The 21621-nt window shown below is 35.6% G+C and overlaps 3 protein-coding genes and 1 long non-coding RNA gene across 4 annotated transcripts; 3 read left to right on the top strand and 1 right to left on the bottom strand.

The window, feature by feature from the left end:
• The first annotated feature begins 5876 nt into the window (after positions 1–5876).
• LOC124458322 (protein ANTAGONIST OF LIKE HETEROCHROMATIN PROTEIN 1-like) lies at positions 5877–6407 on the top strand. The gene has a single exon (XM_047008362.1). It carries the CDS (start codon positions 5877–5879, stop codon positions 6405–6407), a length of 531 nt encoding a protein of 176 aa, XP_046864318.1.
• A 2137-nt stretch (positions 6408–8544) lies between these two features.
• Positions 8545–10470, bottom strand: LOC124458320 (uncharacterized protein K02A2.6-like). Its single transcript, XM_047008360.1, has one exon. It carries the CDS (start codon positions 10468–10470, stop codon positions 8545–8547), a length of 1926 nt encoding a protein of 641 aa, XP_046864316.1.
• Positions 10471–14190: 3720 nt separating this feature from the next.
• On the top strand, positions 14191–16684 carry LOC124457370. Its single transcript, XR_006952546.1, has 2 exons — positions 14191–14806; positions 16549–16684. It is a non-coding gene; the product is annotated as an uncharacterized LOC124457370 (long non-coding RNA).
• Positions 15015–15592, top strand: LOC124457366. The gene has a single exon (XM_047007631.1). The coding sequence runs from the start codon at positions 15071–15073 to the stop codon at positions 15590–15592; it is 522 nt and encodes a 173-aa protein (XP_046863587.1). The 5' UTR covers positions 15015–15070.
• Positions 16685–21621: the final 4937 nt, after the last annotated feature.

Here is a 21621-nt window from a genome sequence, read left to right as displayed (position 1 = left end):
AAAAGCTATTTAAGAAATAGAATGGGTCAAGGTCGGCTTAGCTCTTTGTGTAGAATATCTATTCACAAAGATATCATTGAAAAGAAAGAGGAATCAGAGGTGTTGCATAACGAGGTGGTTGAAAATTTGTAGAAAACCCAGGAGGCTGGCCTTTCTTTATAAATGAGTATAGTATGTGTTTTGATATTTGTTCGTATAATACATGGTACTTCATTGAGAAAATTAAGCATAACTTTAAAGAATAAAGCCATCCCTGTCTACTTGCCCCAATCTAAACAAGTTTAAACTAACAAGTAGAATGCTAAGAAAAATCTCTCTATGCACTTTAGAAGTGTCGTATACTATATTATTTTTGTGCTAATACAAATTTCTTCTGTTTATGCAGGGCAGTGATGAGTAAATTATGTTTTAGGGGACAATTGTCTCCTGCGTAACGTTTCTCTGAGCCACCTTTAGTACCTTTTAACTAGTTGCAGTTTCAACGATTGCCACATTAAGAATGCAGCTAACAAAATGGGTTTTATAAATTATTGTACAACAAATAATTCGCCCTCGAAATCGCAGGAAATGCTGTTTCCAAGGCTCTGGATTTCAAAATTTTCTGGGGGAGCATGCCCCCTGACCCCCCTAGTGGGGTCGCGCCAGAGGCGCGAGATGGATTGGTGGGAGTGACTATTTTTCCTAGCTACGCCACTGGACTTTTATGCTTATCATACTTAGTTATAGTTCATGTTTTTATTATGCTATAGCTACAACACCATCTATGATACCAGTTGTTTCCAATGGCAATACAATTTTACAAATACTAATGTCTAAATAGCATCAGATTATTAACATGCAACTAATGACTTCTGAGACAAAAATTGTATCATACTGCTCAGTTGGTTCATTTTGATGACACTTACGTACAAAGATAAGTAAACTACTGATATTTCATTATTCAATACATGAAACTTTACTAGTAAAGAAAATTGCCATACACCTATGGTTTTTCTGCTCTAATAAACGAGGCAGCCTGGTCCTGGCTAACATTTCCATAAAAAAACGCGAGAATTTACATATTATCTTTAAGTCTCGCTAAGCATCAGTGTTGTCTTAAATTGAGAAGTTGTATGGGATGGAATAACAATCCAAATGCTCTACAGTTTAAGTGGGCACTCCGAGCACTGCTACAAAAGAATGAAGTGACAGCCCCAGCAACTGCTCTGTTGTAAGTGAAAGCAAGCTAGCTGAATAGACACAAAATGTTGATAGGAGAGTTGCAGCATTATTAAACAGTTCCACTCTTTGGCATGACGATGTACTGACCTATATTAGTGGATACATAGCCAAGAAAATTACAAGTTGCATCAAGTGTGCTGAATGTGCAACTGCCTTAACCATAGAGACTGGTGACTTTAGAATAATATAATATGTTTTATATAATAAAGATAATATAATATAGTTATACTAATTGGAGATAAGAGCTATTATTTATAAATAGTAAATAATAACTTCATCTTTCTATGGAACAAAAAAAAATAGTTACAATAATATTAACTAAATAACTATATTACACGTTAATTAACATAGCTTGTTGATGATTGACATGCTGTTTGACATGTATAATTTGACATAAAATAAAGAAAAGTAAATGAAGATTAACACGATTCATATAAATACAGTTGTACACATGGATGTAGGGTCATAAGAAAAAAATATGCAAATATAAGAATATATATAAATATAAATATAACCAAACTTTGAATCACACAATTCATTTGACATTCATACTTATCAGTTAATCGAAGTTTTAGTTTCTTTTTGAAATAAGAATAAGAGATTCATCAACACTGTTCCATATCTTAGTTCCAATAAACCGTATATTGAATTTTCCCTAATTGGTACAAACTAAAGGTAGAGAATAATTTGCCTTAGAAGCTAACCTAGTATTGTGGCTGTGCTGCTCCACTACTAGATTAAAGAAATCATTTAATTTTTTGGAAGTTTTGAATTGTAAAAATTATGTAAAAACAAGGTTGTCTTGAGATAGACAAAATCCTGAAATTTTAGTAATTTAGTTTCTTGAACAGAGGAGTGGTATGTTCATCAAATTTGGAGAAAGTAATTATTCGCTCAGCTTTTTTTTGCAAAATAATCAATGGAGTTAAAATAGATTTGTAATTATTTCCCAAACTGCCACTGCATAAATAAGAAAAGGATAAATGATAGCGTAGTACAATTGAATTAAGGTCTTTTCTTCAACAAAATGTCTCAATTTTGATAGAATACCTATATTCCTAGCAATTTTTTTTGAAAGCTCATGTACATGATCTTTCCATTTAAGATTTCTATCGATAATAACTCCCAAATACTTAATACTTTGTTTTTCCTTAATTTGTATTCCATTTATCAAAATATTTAACTTTTTACTACAATTTTTTTGGGAAGGAGGATAGAGAAGGTAAAATGACTTATCTACATTGAGAGATAGTTTATTAGCAGAAAGCCATTCACTAACAAAAGTCAGTTGATTATTTATTTTAATTTCCGTATCTATTAAGCTTCTATCACAGCAAAGAAAATTTGAGTCATCTGCAAAGATGAAAATTTAGCTGAGGGGCACAGTTGCAAAAGTCATTAATATATAAAAGAAAGAGTAGAGGACCTAGTACAGAACCCTAAGGAACACCACTAGGAATAAGTTTAGTGTCAGATGCAGTATTATTAATGAAAACAAATTGAGATCTGTCAGTTAAATATGAGTAGAACCATTTCAAGGCTATACCCCTAATTCCATAGTATTCCAGTTTTCTAATCAAGATATTCTGATTAATAGTGTCAAAGGCCTTAGCTAAATCTAGGAAAATACCACAAGAAAAAAGTTTATTTTCGATAGCTCCCTGAATTTTATATATAATAAGATAAAGGGCATGGACAGTAGAATGATTGGATTAACAGCCAAATTGACCCTCAAAAAATATCTCATATTTTTGAAAGAATTCAACCAGTCTACTATACATTAGTTTTTCCATAATTTTATTAAAAATTGAAAGCAAAGAGATTGGACGATAATTCGATATGTCCGCTCTGTCACCGTTCTTGTGAATGGGAATTACTCTCGCTGTTTATAATTTGTTTGGAATCATGCCAGTAGAAAATGAATAATTAAATAAAATCTCAAATGGTACAGACACTAAGTACTTTAGCAATTTTAAAATATTAACTGGAATACTAAAAGGCCTGTTGATTTAGAAGCATTCAATTTACCAATAATACATTCAATTTCGTTGGTTGTCACACGGAAAAGTACAAAGCTATTAGCTAAAGAATTTGGCATAAATTTATCAAATGTAGAGTCCACCCTAGGAATTTTAGCAGCAAGTTTTGGACCAATAGTAACAAAGTAATCATTAAAAGCATTAGCAATGGTGATTTTGTCAGTTATTTTTGCATTGTTAATGTCAAGAGTAGTAGGAGCTATTACTGACTTAGTCTTAAAATTGATTATTTGTTTAATTCCTTTCCATGTCTCTTTGCGATTACAATTGTTTGTTGCAAAATAGTCAATAATACATTTTTTTGCTTATTTGCAACAAATGCTTCAGTTTATTTCTGTAATGCCTAAATTTAGTTAAATTATAGTCATTTCTAAATTTTATATATTTCCTATAAAGGATATTCTTCCTAGCAATAGAGACCCTTATGGCTTTAGTAATCCATGGTTTTGTTTGTAATTTGAATTCCCTTTTTGAGAGTCTTTTTATTGGAATATGTTTATCAATGACTTCAGTTATATTAGTATAAAAAGAATGAAAAATAGAATCAACATCATGGTCATTTGAAAATATTTTCTGCCAATTGATACTCTGAACCTCTGCCAATAATCTTTCTCTATCAAACATAGAATAATCCCTCTTTTAAATCACACTTTTAGATGTAGAGTGTGGCTATTTCTTGATTATTAGAAAATTTGGCAGATGATCTGCCAAATTACATAACAAGTTACCACTGATTGTGTCAAATTCAATTGAATTAAAAAGATATTGTCAATGAGTGTTGCAGAGTAATTAGTTATTCTGGTAGGTTTAGTTATATGTGGTTTAAAAAAATATGATGCTAGTGTATTAATAAACTCGCCAGTTGGATTGTGCGATTCAAAGTTCAATAGATTTAGGTTAAAGTCATCCATAATAGAACATAGTTTACATTCAATGGAAATTTTACTAGTAGCAGCATAAAAGTAGTTTGAAAAATTTGCTAGATTACCATTAGGGTGTCTAATAAATCACAGCACAGACCAAATTACGTGTTTTGCAGTGCATCTCTATCCTTTAAGCCTCAAAATCATTAGTAGTTTGACTCAAATCATCTCTTAAGTTAAATTTCGTATCATCCTTTATATAAATTCCTACACCTCCAGCTTCAGAAAGGGTAGGTTGAAAAACAAACTGGTATCCAGGAGTAAAAATATTACTAATTACATCTATTATGTTTTATCCTAGTTTCTGTCAATCCAACAATATTTAAATTATGTCGAAGCTCTGTTAACAATATTTGCAGACGGTCAAAATTAGCTGACAAGCTGCAAATATTACAATGTAATATAGAAAACTCACAATTAGGAACAGCATTTTTATCAAGTATATTACTATGAAACTCATGGCTCGTATAATAATTTAAGTTTACACTAGAAAAATCATTATTATCAGTGTCAACACAATTCACATCTGGGAAATCATTCAAATGAGTGATCAATTCTAGTCTAGGTAGTTCATTAAGGTAATCATCTCTTTTTGAAGAACGACAGCTAATGGCACTAGCTGAATAAACATTGGTGATACTATTAGCAGCTTTGGACATCACTAGTCTATCAGGAGAGTAATATACTTAAAAAAAATTTTAGGATAGAATATCACATGACTTATCTCGAATTTGAGATTTTATCCATATCTCAAATCATCCAAGCTGGTGATTTTCCTTGATGGTGAGTCTGTGTTTTTTCTCAAATAGACACATCCTTGGTTCGTCCATATAAACTTAAAGTTATTCTCTCAGTGATATTTCAAACACGCCTTGAAAAGTTCTTTGTTTTTTGGAGTCAGGCTTTCCGAGATATATATTTTGTTGTCAGAAATCCTAGCTAATCCAAGATCTTTTGTTGTTATCCCATTCCACTTTTTGCGGCTTTTAAAAAATAGTTCCTTTGTTTCCCTTAAGACAAATTTCACAATAATTTTTGGATGATGGAGAGCAGGATCAATATTTCGATCGGCGGTTCTGGTGGTTACTTTGGTTCGTGAACTAGAAGTATAAGGTTCGCTTCTTATAGGCAAGCGATGAGAAACAAATAACTTCCGCATCCAGTTTTAGGTCTATTAATGAGCCAACTCGACTAAGTTATAAGTAACTTCATTTTGTTCGACAGGAATACCGGTTATTTCACAGCAATCTCTACGTTCATATTGCTGGACATCATTAAGTTCTTTAAGGCCCGTTTAAACGATCCAACAATGTTGGACCAACATCGTACAACATTGTTGGATGCACATTGGATAATGTTGGACGGTTGTGTTTAAACGATCCACGTACGGATCCAACAATGTTGGACCAGCATTTAACTACAAATGAATTGTGGGATACATGAGTAGTTTTATGCAGTGAACTGTCAACTATAGTTCACTGGTTTTATGTCAATGACAATTACATCAACATGGTCGACGCATTTAAAAAGCGAAAACTTGCTGCAGCTTTTGCTACATTCATCAGTCTTGACGAGCAAGAAAAGAAGCCCACTCGTGGAAAAACTCGTCGATGGATTAAAAGACGCGGAGAGATGGGTTACTTTAATACTATCGTTAGAGAATTGATGATGGAAGACACTGCGTCAGATTGAAATGATGCGAATGTCATATAAAGATTTTAAATACATACTTCAAGAGATTGCATCGCTCATTACTCCACAGAGAATCAACGGAGGGCAAAGAGTAATTTCCCCAGAAAGATTAACATTAACTTTAAGATTCCTGGCCACAGGTGAAACATTCCGAAGTATGAGCTTCCAGTTCAGAGTATGTGTGCCTGCAATATCATACATTATTAAAGAAGTTGGCAAGGCCATAATTAAGCATCTTGGACCAAAATTTTTCAAAGTTCCCTCAACCAATGAGCAATGGCTTGAAATAGCTTCTAAGTTTGAAGAAAGGTGGAACTATCCAAATTGTATTGGAGCTATAGATGGGAAGCACATTGTGATGCAGCCACCTGCGAATGTGGGCTCCTATTACTACAACTATAAGCATACTCATTCCATTGTACTCATGGCTATAGCTGGACCTGATTATGAATGCATCTATGCTGATGTTGGAACAAATGGAAGAGTTTCGGATGGTGGAGTCTGTAATGATTGTGCCTCTTGTCTTTATTAGACTGAATTCAGACTACTCAAATTACAAATTAATCAATAACTCATGACATCTTCCCTTCTGAGATTAATCTAACACTTAACTGTAATAAGATTGTAATCTATATGTTGGATTAGCTAAGTGACAATGTTCTATAAGTAACTTAGGTATCTTGGCCAAATCTAGTTGGTGGTTTTACAGTCCTGCCATAGCGGGTCACATAAGCGTAGCTGGGTGGAGTAGAATGTTCATCCTCGCTTGTTCTTGTGTCCTCAGGCTCACTATGGTGCACATGAGGCTCTTCAACTTCTTCTGGTTGGGAATTCTCAGCAGGTTCAGGAGTGACTAATATATCATGCCTGTTCCTTCGCAATTGGCCTCGGTGTCAGTTTGAACAATATATGACCTTGGTGTCTCTGCCTTCCGGATCACCTGTCCTTTTATTTTCCAGCCTTTGCCATCGTGAAGACGAACATTTGAACCATCTGAAATCTCAGGGAGAGTTTTTGTATGCTTATCGTAGTACTGTTTCTGTATTATAGATTTCTTGGAGATTTCTTGGGTCTCTATTGAGGGTAGGCGAGTCTTTAGTTTCCTATTCATTAACATGGCTGCTGGAGCTGGAGTACCGTCAGGGCTTGTGCAGGCTCTGAAGTTAAGTAGGGCTAGGTATGGGTCATCACCAGACTTAATGGCTTTTTCAAGAGGGTCTTGACTGTTTGTACTGTGCGCTCGACTTTGCCATTGGACCTCGGATGAACAGGACTTGAGGTGACGTGTTGAAATTCCCATTGCTTGGCGAAGTCTCGGTATTCCTTCGAAGCGAATTGTGGTCCATTGTCTGTGACTACTGTGTCTGGTATACCGTGTCTTGCAAATATTGACTTTGTGTGCTTGATTATTCCGGCAGAGGTAGTTTCTGAAAGTAGACTTACTTCTGGAAAACTAGTATGGTAGTCGACAATTAGTAAATAGTCCTTGCCATTCATGTAGAATAAGTCGCATGCTACTCTGCTCCAGGCGTGATGAGCTGGTGGTAGTGGCATAAGTGGTTCGCGTTGCTGTCGTTTTCTTGATTCTAGGCATGTTTCACAGCGGGAAATCATCTCAGATATTTCTGTAGCCATCTCTGGCCAAAAGATCACTTCTCTTGCTCTTGTTTTGCATCGTTCAATTCCTAAGTGTCCCTCGTGAATTCTTGCTTTCATCTCACGTCTCATTGAGGAGGGTACTATGATACGGTTTGATCTAAGGAGGATTCGTTCAGCTTCTGATATTTCATCGATAAATGTCAGGTATGGCTTGACAGCATCAGGGATGAGTTGTTTGTTGGATGGAAGACCATTGACAATTATGTTTTTCAGCTCTTGAAGAGTAGGATCCTTAGCAGTCTCGAGTTTAAATTCTAGTAGCTTGGAATCTGATACTAGCAGGTTGTGCAGAGCTGAGTGCACATGACAGTTCATGTCTTGCTCCGATATCTCTGGTGTGGGTTTACTTTCCAGGTATGCTCTGCTAAGAGCCTCTGCAACGGGAATGTCCGTTCCTGGTGTGTAGTCAACACTTAGGTCATATCGCTGGAGCCTGAGCAGTAGTCTTTGCAAGCGCAGAGGAGCCCTGCATAGTGGTTTTGAAAAGATTGCTTTGAGTGGCTTGTGGTCTGAACGTACCGTGATTGGTCTGCCGTAGGTGTATTCGTGGAAGCGCTCGCATGCAAACACAATTGCCAATGTCTCTTTTTCTATCTGTGCGTAGTTTTGCTCACTTTGGGTCATTGCTCTACTAGCATATGCGACGGGCTTCCATGTGTTCTCTTCTAATTGCTCGAGTACTGCACCTAGACCTGATTTAGAGGCGTCAGCTGTGATCCTAATGGAATGTTTTGGATTAAAGTAGGTTAACACTGGACTGCTGGTGACGAGGTATTTTAGATTTTCTATGGCTTGATGGTGTTTCGTTTCGAAATGCCAGACGACGTCTTTTTCAAGTAGTTGTCTTAGCGGCGCTGTCTCATCAGATAGGCGCGGTAAAAACTTTCCGAGGTACGTCACCATACCGAGAAAACGTTGAATTTCGACTTTGTTGCTAGGCATGGGCATGTTGATTATTGCTTCTATTTTTCTAGGATCTGGCTTAATGCCTGCTGCAGTGATTACATGTCCTAAGAAGGTTGTCTCGGAAACCCGAAGCGACATTTCTTTTCATTCAGTTTAAGTCCAGACTTTCTTACTCTGTCAAGTATGTCCTTTAGTGCTTTGTCGTGCTGCTCTTTGTTCCTACCAAAGACTATGATGTCATCTTGGTCGTTTGCCGCATTCGGTATACCATCAATGATTTCAGCAACTTTCTTCTGAAACACTTCAACGGCACTGTGAATCCCGAATGCTAGGCGCTTAAAACAATATCGTCCAAATGGCGTGTTAAATGCAAGTAGTTTCGAGCTGGCTTCGTCGACTTTAACTTGCCAGTAACCGCTGGATGCGTCAAGCTTTGTAAATATGGTGGCACCGCCCAGTTTGGATAGGACTTCGTCCACTGTAGGCATAGGATAATGATGACGTTTTATGGCAGTGTTCAAATCTTTAGGATCAAGACAGATACGTAACTGGCCATTGTCCTTTTCTACAACTACCATGGAGCTGACCCAATCGGTTGGTTCGTCAACTTTCTCTATGACATCAAGCTTGCACATGCGTTTTAACTCAGCTTTGAGACGTTCCATAAGTGATATTGGAATCTTTCGAGGTGGATGAACTACTGGCGTTACATTGGGGTCAATGCTAATGTGATGTTCACCCTTTAGGCATCCAAGTTCTCCAAAAACATCTTTGTACTCTTGTATGAAGTTTGGTGTTTTAGCATTTACGGTCCAAACTCGCTTTATAAGATTGAGGTCGATGCTGGTTTGTAACCCAATTAGTGGCAGTGAAGTAGTGTTTGCAACAACAAACGGTATTGCGTGGGTTTGATTGTTATGTTGAATGTTTAGCGTGCATTTTCCAACCACTGGAATATTCATTCCGTTATATGCTGTCAACGTTGTATTAGTTTTCTCAATATGCGGTCTAGTTGCTAGTTTCTCAATTGTTCCCATTGGTATGACGTTAGCCTGAGCTCCAGTGTCAATTTTGAACCGCGTGACACTTTCATTAGATCGCAGAGAGATAATCCAGTCACGATTTCCATCTTGCGTAATATTAGCCGTATTGACGGAGTTGTCTGTCACTTCCGTTGAGAGAGTTCCTATGAAAATGTTATTGGCATCGCTTGCGATCTCGTAATCGTGACCTTCATGACCTTCCGTGGTATAATGTACGCTGCGGGACGTAGATAAGCAAACAGAGGCAAAGTGATTCAATTTATGACACTTCGAGCATGTTTTCCCATATGCAGGACATTTTCCTCGTTGGTGAATTTCGCCACAGTATTTACAATTGCTGCGAGCTTGCGAAGATGCTGAAGTATATGCGCTTTGTTGTCGTGGGCGCCTTGTATTGTTAGATTTCGTGCGTAGTTCGTTGACATTGTTCTGGTTTCCGGTGTGTGGTCTGCTTAATGTCATTGCTTGTTGCTTTGTTGCTTCTGATGCCTGACCAATTTTTATTGCGTTTTCTAGAGTCAGAGTCTCCGTCCTTAACAGTCGCTCTCTAAGCGGGTTGTCTGAGACCCCGATTACTATCATGTCTCTGATGTGTGATTCTCTAAGGTCGCCAAATTCACATTGTGCACTTCGTCTTTTTAGCTCGGTGACAAAGGCATCAAATGTCACCCCATCATGTTGCTTGTGCGTAAGGAAATTGTGTCGAAGTAGAGTGATATTTTTTCTCGGCTTGTAATATGCTTCAAACTTCTCCAATACTGGTTTCAATTTCAATTTGTCTGCCTCGTCAGAGAACGTAAATGTATTGTAGATCTCTATGCCGTGCTTCCCGATACATGTTAGGAAAATTGACGTCTTGATATCTTCTGTTTTCTCGTGTGATTCTGTAGCTACCAGATAAAGCTCGAATTGTTGTTTCCATCTATCCCATAAATCTGATAAATTTCCTTCGAATATGAGTGGATCTGGGGGTCGAAATTTCTCCATCTGACACCATGTAATGATTGTGCCTCGTGTCTTTATTAGACTGAATTCAGACTACTCAAATTACAAATTAATCAATAACTCATGACAGAGTCTGGAAAAAGTGTGGACTTTCCAAGGCAATAGAAGATGGTGCAGTGTCTCTTCCTCCACCAAAGTTGTTACCTTTAGGGATGGTTGAAGTGCCTCATGTATTTGTTGGTGATGATGCTTTTGCATTGCAAAAACACATGATGAAACCTTACCCCCAACACGGCCTTACAGATGACAAGAGAATTTACAACTACAGACACAGTCGTGCATGAAGAGTGTCAGAGAATCTTTTTGGAATTATAGCCAACAGATGGCGTGTTTTCATGTCTGTGCTTTTGCTTTCACCTAGAGCCATTGAAGATCTGGTTTTAGCTGCAATATTGCACAACTACCTCAGAAAGAGTACATCCTACAGTATTTACTGTCCTGTAGGAATTACAGATAATGAAACAAGTGAGGGAGAACTGATTCCTGGTCAGTGGCACAATGACAACCATTCTGAGTCATTTCTTCCATTATCTGTACCACCAACAGGTCACAATGCTACAACCGAAGCAAAGAACATTAGAGATAACTTCAAGGAATATTTCTGCAATGAAGGAGCAGTTGAATGGCAGTGGAATTCAATTTAAAAGTTAACCATTTACCATCTTGTGAACTATGAAAATGTTGACATAGAACGGTAACTGACAATATAGTACCTCAAACTATCCATAGTAGTAAAGCTTTTTGGTGCAATTTCATTGTAGTAAACTAGTAAAGCTTTTTGGTACAATTTAATTGTTTAAGATCCTAGCCTTAAATGAAAAGTAAGTTTTACAAAGCTTTTTACATAAAAGCACATTGGAAAATTGCCATTTATGAATTTAATTTACAAGTCATGGTGAAGAACATAAATTGAATATTGTTGCATTCTAAAAGCTTTGGTACATGCCTTATTCTATTCTTTCTCTAAGACAAGTTTTTTATTCAATTTCTTCCCTAAGTAAACAAATTGATGTTTCTATCTAAAAATCCTCTCTTTGATGCTGTCACTTAAATTGCAGTCTAAATTTGTTTTTTGATCTCTTTCAGATATCCGAACTCTAGAAAAAGCAATTAGTTTCAGTATTTTTGATGGGTTTCCTTTTTTTTTCAATTTTAATTTTGCATATGTTGACATTTTTTACCCAATAGCCAATAATAAGATGAATTTTATAAAATAGGTATAAACATGAATAACAAATATTTTGCAGTTTGTTCTGTTCATTTAATGTAGTCGAGATCATACAAATAATATTTCAACATTGTGAATTAGTATTAAACATTCCCATAAAGGATCCTTGGTTCATTGGAACACCAATGTCTCTATCCTGATGATGGATTATAGGCAGGAAAGATTGCGCACTTGACTGCATTTCAAGTTCAAAAATTATGTCATTTATTTTCTTTTCTGCTATCATCCTAGTCCTGCTGTCAAATTTGTCCAACTTCTCTGAAATATACATAGCAAAGTAGCATTTCTTTTGATCTGTTTGTGGCACAACTGGCTCCTTTAAAATTTTAACACAAGTTTCTAGGATCTCAACCTCTTTTGCTTCACTTGTAGCTCTTGAAGATTTTTTTGATGGCCCGGAAGATGAAATTGATGCACAAGCTCCAGATGTAACAGGGGTTTCACACCCTTGAAATTCACTGGGACTTCCCTCAAAACTACTATCTCTATCAGTTGAAAACACAGAATCTGGAGTTGAAGTTTGTCGTGGCATATTATCTCTGCTTTTCCCAGCTTGCATTATTGGAATTCACAGAATACGTCCCAAAGACAAGATCGTTCCTCAAGCATATCTATTAATTGTTGGATGTCAGATTCGCTCCATTTTGGCCATTTTTGGCGCTCCTTTCGCTTTGTATTATTTGTAGTCCTACAGCTTTCTTTCCGTGCTTTTGTTTTAGAACTAATATTGTTTTCTTCTGATTGCTCTGCATCGAAATTATAATCCTCAATCTCCTCCATAATTATATCGAAGTAGATGGTAATTCGCAGACAATCATGCATACATGAATTATGAATGTGAACATATTCATAACGCGCATGCCCCAGTCCAACAATGTTGGACGTTTTTGATAGAATTCAAAAGCCATCCAACATCGTCCAACATTTTCCAACATCGTCCAACATGGTGTTTAAACGATCCAACTTTGTTGATCCAACATTGTTGTACGATGTTGGTCCAACATTGTTGGATCGTTTAAACGGGCCTTTAGATAAATCTTTAACAAGATTCAAAAGTTTTGCATTCTCACTAGAAAGTCTTGTCGTTTCTTGTTTTAAAGAATGATTTTCCTTTATGACATTTTGCAAGGTGGACTCCAAATTTTCAACCTTTTGTTTTATTTCTTCAAAGCATAAATTTAAGAATTTCATAGAATCGATCATCTCATGGTTAGAGTCATTAATTGGCTTCAATTTGCATCAGAGATTGATTCAAATTCCTTCTTTGTGATATTGATTTTTTGAGCCATGATAGAAAGACTAAATATAATACAAAAATGACAAAATACGAAAAAAATTTTGAACATTTATCACAGCACAAAGAAATAAATGTCCGCCATGACACATCCACTTGACTATGAATCTGTAGTTGACAATATGACGATGAATCTGTAGTGGTTAACATTTTTAGCTAATATGTTTAATTCAGCTACGCAAGTTTCCCATGACAGGTGAGATTTCTCTCCCTCTTCTTGTTCCTTAACAGATTCGTTTTCATCAACCTAAAAAAGACCAAAATATAATTACTTTAGAAATAACATTTTAAAAAATTAATTTAATTATTTCAACGTCATACTCAGATATTACAAACCACATCCATATTTTCCTCTTCCTCTGAATCAACTTCATTTATATTGTTATCTATTTCAAATATTTCCTGGCATACATTGTGTACTTCTAATGCCACATAAAGGTTTTCCTGCAAGGTAGCATTTTTAACAAATAGTATTTAACGTAAGAAGACGATACATTGCCTGAAGATTGTTTTGGCATGAAACCCAGACTCCCCGAGTAGCAACAATTTGAGAAATGTAATTTGTTAAATTATATGTATAAAATAGACAATAGCTGTAATTTTTTCGGAGTTTCACGCAGTAGGGCAATCTTCAGGCAAAGACAGATAATTTATTATTCACTGTATATACAATTCGTTACAAGGTGTTAAATTAATGACGGCATGCACTAAAAAGTTCAGAGCGTTTATTTAAAATTTTCTTTTTATGTCCTTTTAGGATTTGTAGTCTTTTTTCAAAACAAACATGGCAGGTTTTTTGGTTTTTGTTCAGAGATGGAAGTTGTTTGATGAAGTCCCTGTTGATGCTGTAGTTTTGTTTGTTTTCTTTCTGTATCCACATGTTTTTATAAATCATATATAAACAAGTGTATATACACAAAGTGTGTAAACAATTTGCCCTCCCTGCTATCACCATAGTGCAATGGTGACTCCTGCACTTGGGACACAGGATGTATGGTTAGGGTTAGGTTATATTAAAAAAATGATATTAAAAAAAAGCCTGGTATAAAACTATTCAAACAGCTATGAAAAAGCATTTTATAAGCTCATATAAAACCTGGATAACTTTGAAACAATATTAAGCAATAGCACATTATCTAATTTTAATTTTTTAAAAATTAATTTTATCTTTCTGAATATTTTTAATATGTCCTGCTATTTCTATCATAGAATTTTGTAATTATTTATACATTTATTCATTTATCAGTTTTTTGCAATTCTGTATAATCTAGTTAGAGGGCCACAGGTTAGTCAGCTTTTCAGCTGTTACGTGTCCCCCTCTTCAAATAAAGTCTTCATTATTATTATAGTGGGTTTGAATGGAGAATCTCTGTAAATATTTATTGTGTAATTAGATATACTTTTTTGAACTTCCTATGTAGAATGCATTTCAGTCACATGATGTTTTAAAGTTAAAGACTATAGAGTCCTTAAGTGTGACGTCACGTTACCATGGCGCTAAAAAATGCAGTTCTAAACAAAATATCTTATGCGAGCGATTTGGACACGCTTTTTTGTTTTGAATGTCTAAAGCTTTAGTTATCCAGTGTAATCCCACAAACGACAATAAAAAAAACAGGAAAGGTTAAAGGGTCATCCAAGGGATCAACTTTCGTCGAAGAAGTGTAAAGGACGCGGGTCAAACGGGCAAAATGGTTTACTGTTTTGCTCCTACATGTGGCCATTCGTCGGAGGACAACACTTGCAAGTTCTTCGCTTTTCCACGACGAGTATAAGAGATGGATTCGACTCATAAGGTATGTGAACTGATATTTAAAAAGAATTACTTAATCAGTGAACATTTGATGAATTACGAGATTTTAAGTGAGATTTACGGACTCTATTCACGTGAAGAGTTGACATCAGGACATGAGGGAGAATCATCGAATACTGAATTATAGAAGCTTCAGCTAGTTGTCTTTTTAACGGTCGCTTTGTATTTTCCGTAGCCAAAACCTTAAATCTTAGTGTTTTGGGAGGTATAATCCATCAATTTTGAGGATCAAATTTTTTTCACTTTAATGAAAGTACGACAGAACTACACACAGCTTCACCTAACCCAATTGTTTCATTGTAGTGTAGCCACAATTTCTTACATAGTTATAACATTCACTCATGTTTTGCATGAAATTTTATTTGACCTAATGACGTCGATTCCATCCCGGGAAAAAAACAAGATCTCTGCACCCTCCTCTTTCAGGCAATTTGAATCCTTTCGGATTGTTATAGACTGCACAGATATTGAGGTTGCTGCACTGGGATTGATGAGTCAGCAAAATGCAACCTATTTATCATACAGAGGAATGAATTCCTTTAAGGAAATAGTTGGTGTTGCACCAAATGGAGTCATTACTAATGTCAGTCGGCTGTATCCAGGTTCTATTTCAGACAAGGCCATTGTGCAACAGTCTGGACTCCTTAATCACTTGACAGCTGGAGATATGATTCTGGCGGACAAGGGTTTCCTTATCCAGGATGTTGTACCACATGGTGTCTGTGTCAATATTCCACCTTTTCTGAATAATGTAACTTTCACAGAGTGAGGTCAAGAAAACAAAAGCCATAGCTAAAGCACGGATTCATGTCGAAAGACTTGTGTGTTATGTGCAGCACTTGTAAATTTGCAATTTCCTCTCATCAAAGAGGGATGTGAAGATATGGTTTTTGAGTAGTTTTATGCTTGAAGACTACATTGGACAGTTTTTTAATAATTAGTGTTGTTCAAATAGAAATAAAATAATTTGTAGACTGAGGCTTACTTAGAAGAAAATACAGCTAGAGGTGGGGGGGGGGAGCATTCTAATATAACAGTAAATGGATGATTTTACCTCCTAGGGATTACAATATTTATCATCTGGTACAGCCTGGGTGTACATAGGGTGTCAAATTAGATCACTGCGAGAATTCTTTTATCATGTTTAGGAGAACAGAAGTTAAAAGAAGTTTTGACGCATGTTTTACAATAGGATGTCTTTTTGGGGATAAAAATAAAAGCAAGTACTGCCCACAGTTACCCTTAAGGAGTCTTACTGAACATTTCCCATGAGCATCCCATCACTTTTATATGGGAATTTCCCTTCCCCCCAGGAAAGCAACATTAAATGATGTACCATATTTCCATTTTCTTTTAAATACCATGTTATTCATGTGTTTATTAATAAAAAGGCAAATATATGTATAGCCTGTTACCACAACTCCCTCGCACCAAACTCGTAGTGGTAGGTCAATTTGAGGACTGAAAACCGACGAGTATCATTATTTTTTAAAACAAATCGTTCATTAAAAAGCCTTTTTTATTTCACTAAAAGAGAAAATCACGCCCTCGTGTTCATTTGGGCAACAAGAACAGTGTAAAACTTAATCTTGACATTTGGCATTCACCGTCACTTTATAAACCTTTTGTTTCATTCTTGTGTGTACTTCTCCTCATAAAACACTCTGCTGGTAAGTAAATGCTTCAATGTGATCTGACTTAAGTGGTTTTCTCCCTTTTTTATAGATTTCTTTTCTTCTGAGAAGAAAGAAAAAAGTGAAGCAATGGATAATGTCTCCATTTTGAATCGAATGGGCGCTTGTTTGGAACTGAGATTTTTAGCACCATGGAAACGTGACGTCACCACTTAAGGACTCTATTACTAAAACCTTCTATCCATGGCCTTATGGAAAGTTTTATGTTGAGCAATAACATTTACATTAAGACATCGCTCTCCCTCTGGCAAATCCATAGTCTAAGTATTGTTGTCAGTTGTCAAACGGAAAGAATATTTCTCACGTTTTTATTAAAATCTCATTGGCTTGGCCATACATTACCTACATTGTATGCGCATGCATAGCGATGATCTAAAGGTATACCAATTTAATGAAATATCCTTCATACCTATGGGTTGAATTAGTGTTTGAGAATGTTTATTTTACAAATTTGACTTTCAATCTCCGCCTTCTATCTGATTTACTTTGTATTTGAGATGTCGAGTGCATATTAGATAGGTTGGCCAGCTCTATCACGGTGATGCCATGTCTGTTTCTGTAAAAACATCATTAAAATTGTCATAAGATAAAACTGAAATAACTATCTTGCTCAATGTTTTTTCTAAAGCTAATGAACATGCATTAGATGTTTCATAATAATCTTTGGCAACAGTATAAGTCATATTCACTGTGTATGGTAAACGACTTACGTATTGCTGACCAAGCAGGCAATGTAAAATGATGCATTAGTTGGTGTTGTCTTAACCTTCAAGACATGAATATAAAAGAATGTTCAATTGTAAGCTGCAGCATTGGCACCTCGATAATTAGGGATCACGAAATCATAAGATGCATTATATGAATGTTATCCCTCTAAATTATCAAACTGGTGATGCTGTAAAACCGAAATTCAATGTATAACACAAAGGGATATAACTGCTGTATTTCAGTTTCATTTCAAAACCTTTGTCAGGCAGTCAATACAACAGTTTGATTTGTAACTTGATTTTAACTTAAATTTGAATTAACGAGATGCACTTTTTCATGATTTTGTTTTATTCTATCCCAGTTCATAAAATATGCTTGATAAATCTTTAGCCCAAGGCCAAGTATGAAGGATTGGTGAAAGTTTTGCAAAACTAGTGAGGCTTATGAAACTGCAATAACTTGATTGATGGTCAGCCAAGTTTGCATATAGTATTGATTGCTTAGCATCTTTTAAAATCAGCACAAGGTAAATTCAACAATAAATTCTCATGCTACAACTAGCTAATTTACCAAGTAAATGCCTCTGAAGCAAAATAACCATTTGGGGCAACACACCCAAAATCACCAATAAAATTTATTTTAAAATACAACACACCCCTTCCCACAAAGCCCTTCTACATAATCATCATACATACATTACTGCTTTTGTGCGTACTTCTTCATGCTTTATAGAAATACCTTACCTAAACATCATGTTGGTCTATGGCCACACAGCACTTTCCGTTTATGATAAATATTTTGTAAGTTCTTGAAAGCTACAAATTACACAGAACGAAAGATGATTCAATTGAAATTTTGAGTAAACAATTTGGGAGGCCGGATCGACATATAATCATATGCATAATTATTTTATGCTTTATATCTTGTACAACTGTGTTCATAGGTATTACATGAATAAATTAGCAGTTATATAAAAGCAATGAAAATTAAATTTGTCACAAACCTGTAAGATAAGATGAAGCTTAGTTGTCTTTCTTTAAGCAACTTTGTCATAATAGCCCTTCATGTCCATTGCAGGCAATACTTGTTCTACATGAGTCAGAAATTATCAAAAACACATATGTATAAATTTGCCTCACACAAGCATGAAATAAATATTGCATAGACTATCAAAAATTACTTATTTGAACTAACATCTTGTGGTGAGATTTAAAGCTGTGGTTTAAAAGAGTGAGTGTGCACTTTGTTTGGTTTTAGTAGAGGGGTGAAGGAAAGGAACCAATTAGTTGCTCTGCAAAATACTTATACATACCTATGACAAACAATGAAGCAAAAGCAAGTGATTTTTTCAGATTCAGTATACTTCCAAATGCACCGGTCAATCATGGCATATATGTAAAAGAATTAATTAAAACAAGGCGCAACAACATTGTAAAAATCACCATCAAAATCTACTTCAAAGTACAGAGCACACCCCTGACGACATAGCTCCTCTACACGATCTATCTTACACTCATTGGTTTTTTAACAAATACTATTTCTTGCATCAAAGGAAGACAACCTTATCTACACGTCATGGAATTTAATCCATGTATATATTTTAGCAGTCACTGACTATTTTTGCAGTTGGAGGTGTAAAGGTTTTGACAGACGCTGTAAAGAGAACAAATTATCTTACTCTATATTATTTGGCTGCTTTGAATAAGCCATTTCGAGATTTTAAAAGTAAGCCTTTCAGCCTTGATAATTGCATTGTAAGAGGTAACAGTGAATGTCAGTGATACTGTTTTACTTTTATACTCACACAATATAAAAAGAAGTCTATGTTGAGGTATAATGGTTTTATCAGCACATATATGTGTTTAAACTCTTAAATAGCCTATAAATTAATTAAATATAACGGTGATAACGTAAATATTTTAGAAATACATAAACACCATATTGTTGTTTGTAGATGTTTTGACTCCAATTTAAACAACACATACGAAATCAACAAATGCATGTCACCCAACCTTTCCAGATTTTAACCAAAATTGCACCAATTGGAAGTATAAGTGAGATATGAAATCACACCAAATTTGAGCTCAATATCTTTATTTGTTCCTGAGATATCGATTTTTCAATTTTCCACCAATATCGGTGTTGGTTATAGCATTCTTTATGAATGGTACACAAAAATGTATGGTATTTCAACTGTCGTTTTCTACCTTTTAACTGTATAGACAAGAAAACTGGTGATATACCATTTTAAGACATGCTGAATCAGAAAGTATCATTACTTGAAAAGAAATGCATATTTTCTATGTTAAACAATTGTATTTATATATCCCGAAACCATTAAAGGATCAAATTACAAACCAAAAATTACCCATGTTGGCAATGTAGGACCAAACCCATTTTTGGTGTGGTATATGAATATATAATGAGGATTAATTTCACCAAGTTTTGGCTTGGTGTCTCTTGTACTTGCTGAAAAATTTGCCAACAAAGATAGTTTTGAAATTTCCTGAAAATTCTGCTGGAATATGGCAAAAATTCTGTTTTTTTGTAATATTTCAATGGTTTTTTAATTTCTGTATGCTGGTACACAATAACTTTCATACATGAAGTATATCGCAATTAAATACAAATCACTGACACAAGTGTTCGAAGTTTCACAATCTAAAACTTCATTACACGTGTTTTACTCGTTTTCTGCTTTACAATCACTATTTAGTTTACTCTCAAGTCTCTATTTTCTCTTACAAAAAAGAATGTCTTCAACAGAAAACTTGAAGAAGTGTTCTATCGGAAATCACGTTGAAAAAGAGTGTCACTTAACTGTTCATACCTGGTCAACTGACCTAAGATCGAACAGCAGAGCAGGTTGAATTGATATCAATGAGAACAGGAATTTCAACCAGCCCTGATCATGGAATTTGATCTCCATCATGAGCAGTTAATTCTTAGAAGATACTCATACCATCAAAGCTGCTGCAACCCATTTAATAAGTACCAAAAACCAGTCAAAGGTTCACTGCGGGAGGTGTCTCTGAACATTGCTGAGGATTTTAATAGCATCAACATATCTGTCATTCCTGGGAAGAAGATCTGCCCAACTTGTCGCAAGGAACTTACTAGAAAATTGGAGGCTGCAATAAATAAGATGGATGAGCTCTGTCCAGTTGAACCAGATTCACAGACAGATAACAAAAGTGATAAAGAAACCATGTCTTGTATATACAGAGAAGAAATGACTGTCAGCAGACATGAGCTTGACACAAGTTTTAAAGAGGTGGATTTGAGCCCAATAAAGTTACATGGAGTTCCTTCTCATTCCAAAGTTACTTTGGGTAAACGAAAACTCCAACAGTTTCGAAATCAACGTAAAGAACAAGAATCTACCGCTCAAAAGCTAGTTGCAAAAATAATTGGTGTTATTTCAGAAAACCTAGACCCATCAGAAAGCAGCCAACCTGACAATTACGATCAACTGAAGGAAAAAGCAGACAACTTAGATCGTCTTGTCGATCTAATGAAAAGCAAAGTGCAGTCTTGTAACCGAAAACAGAAAATCCAAATGCTCACCATTGCACCATGTTTGTGGTCGATTGAAAAAACAAAAAATGAATTTAATGTTTCTGCTTATATGGTCAGGTAAGCAAGGGAATTGGTAAAAGAAAAGGGCATTCTGGAGTTACCAGGGCCAAAGAAAGGAAATGGTTTATCAGAAGAAACAAAAAGATGTGTTGCTGATTTCTACTGTGATGATGAATACAGTAGACTTATGCTGGGTAAAAAGGATTGTGTCAGTATTGCAAGGAATGTCCACAAGCAGAAACACCTTCTCCTTTGTGACTTGAAAGAATTATATGCTGCATTCAAAGAGAAGTATCCAGATATAAAAGTAGGATTTTCAAAGTTTTGTAGTTTGAGGCCAAAATGGTGTGTTTTGGTTGGTTGTTCAGGAACTCATTCTGTTTGTGTGTGCACAATTCACCAAAATGTTGTTCTGATGCTGAGTGCTGTGAATTTTGACAAGGATCACCATGAGCTCATGAACATGATGGTATGCTGCAGAGATTCTAAGCAGTGTATGATTCACCGTTGTCCCAACTGCCCGCCTGACACTCAAGATTTGGAGAACTACCTTTTAGAGCAGCTTCAACCTGAAATTGATGATGAGAATGACCCATGCACCATACAGTTTCAACAGTGGACAAATGTCGATTGCTTGGAGCTGGTCCAGCAGATCATGCCAGTTGAGGATTTTATCTCCCTCCTTGTTGAGAAACTTAACACCCTCACAGCCCATTCCTACATTGCTAAAGCACACAGGCAAAATATCTTAAAAAATGTAAGGAAGAACTAAAAAAAACGAGGTAATTGTTTTGGGAGATTTTGCTGAGAATTACCA

Source organism: Xenia sp. Carnegie-2017, unplaced genomic scaffold, assembly GCF_021976095.1.
Source record: "Xenia sp. Carnegie-2017 unplaced genomic scaffold, XeniaSp_v1 HiC_scaffold_6, whole genome shotgun sequence".
NCBI lineage: Eukaryota > Metazoa > Cnidaria > Anthozoa > Malacalcyonacea > Xeniidae > Xenia > Xenia sp. Carnegie-2017.
Note: the sequence above shows the minus strand (reverse complement) of the source record. Positions and strands in the feature narration are given on the sequence as shown.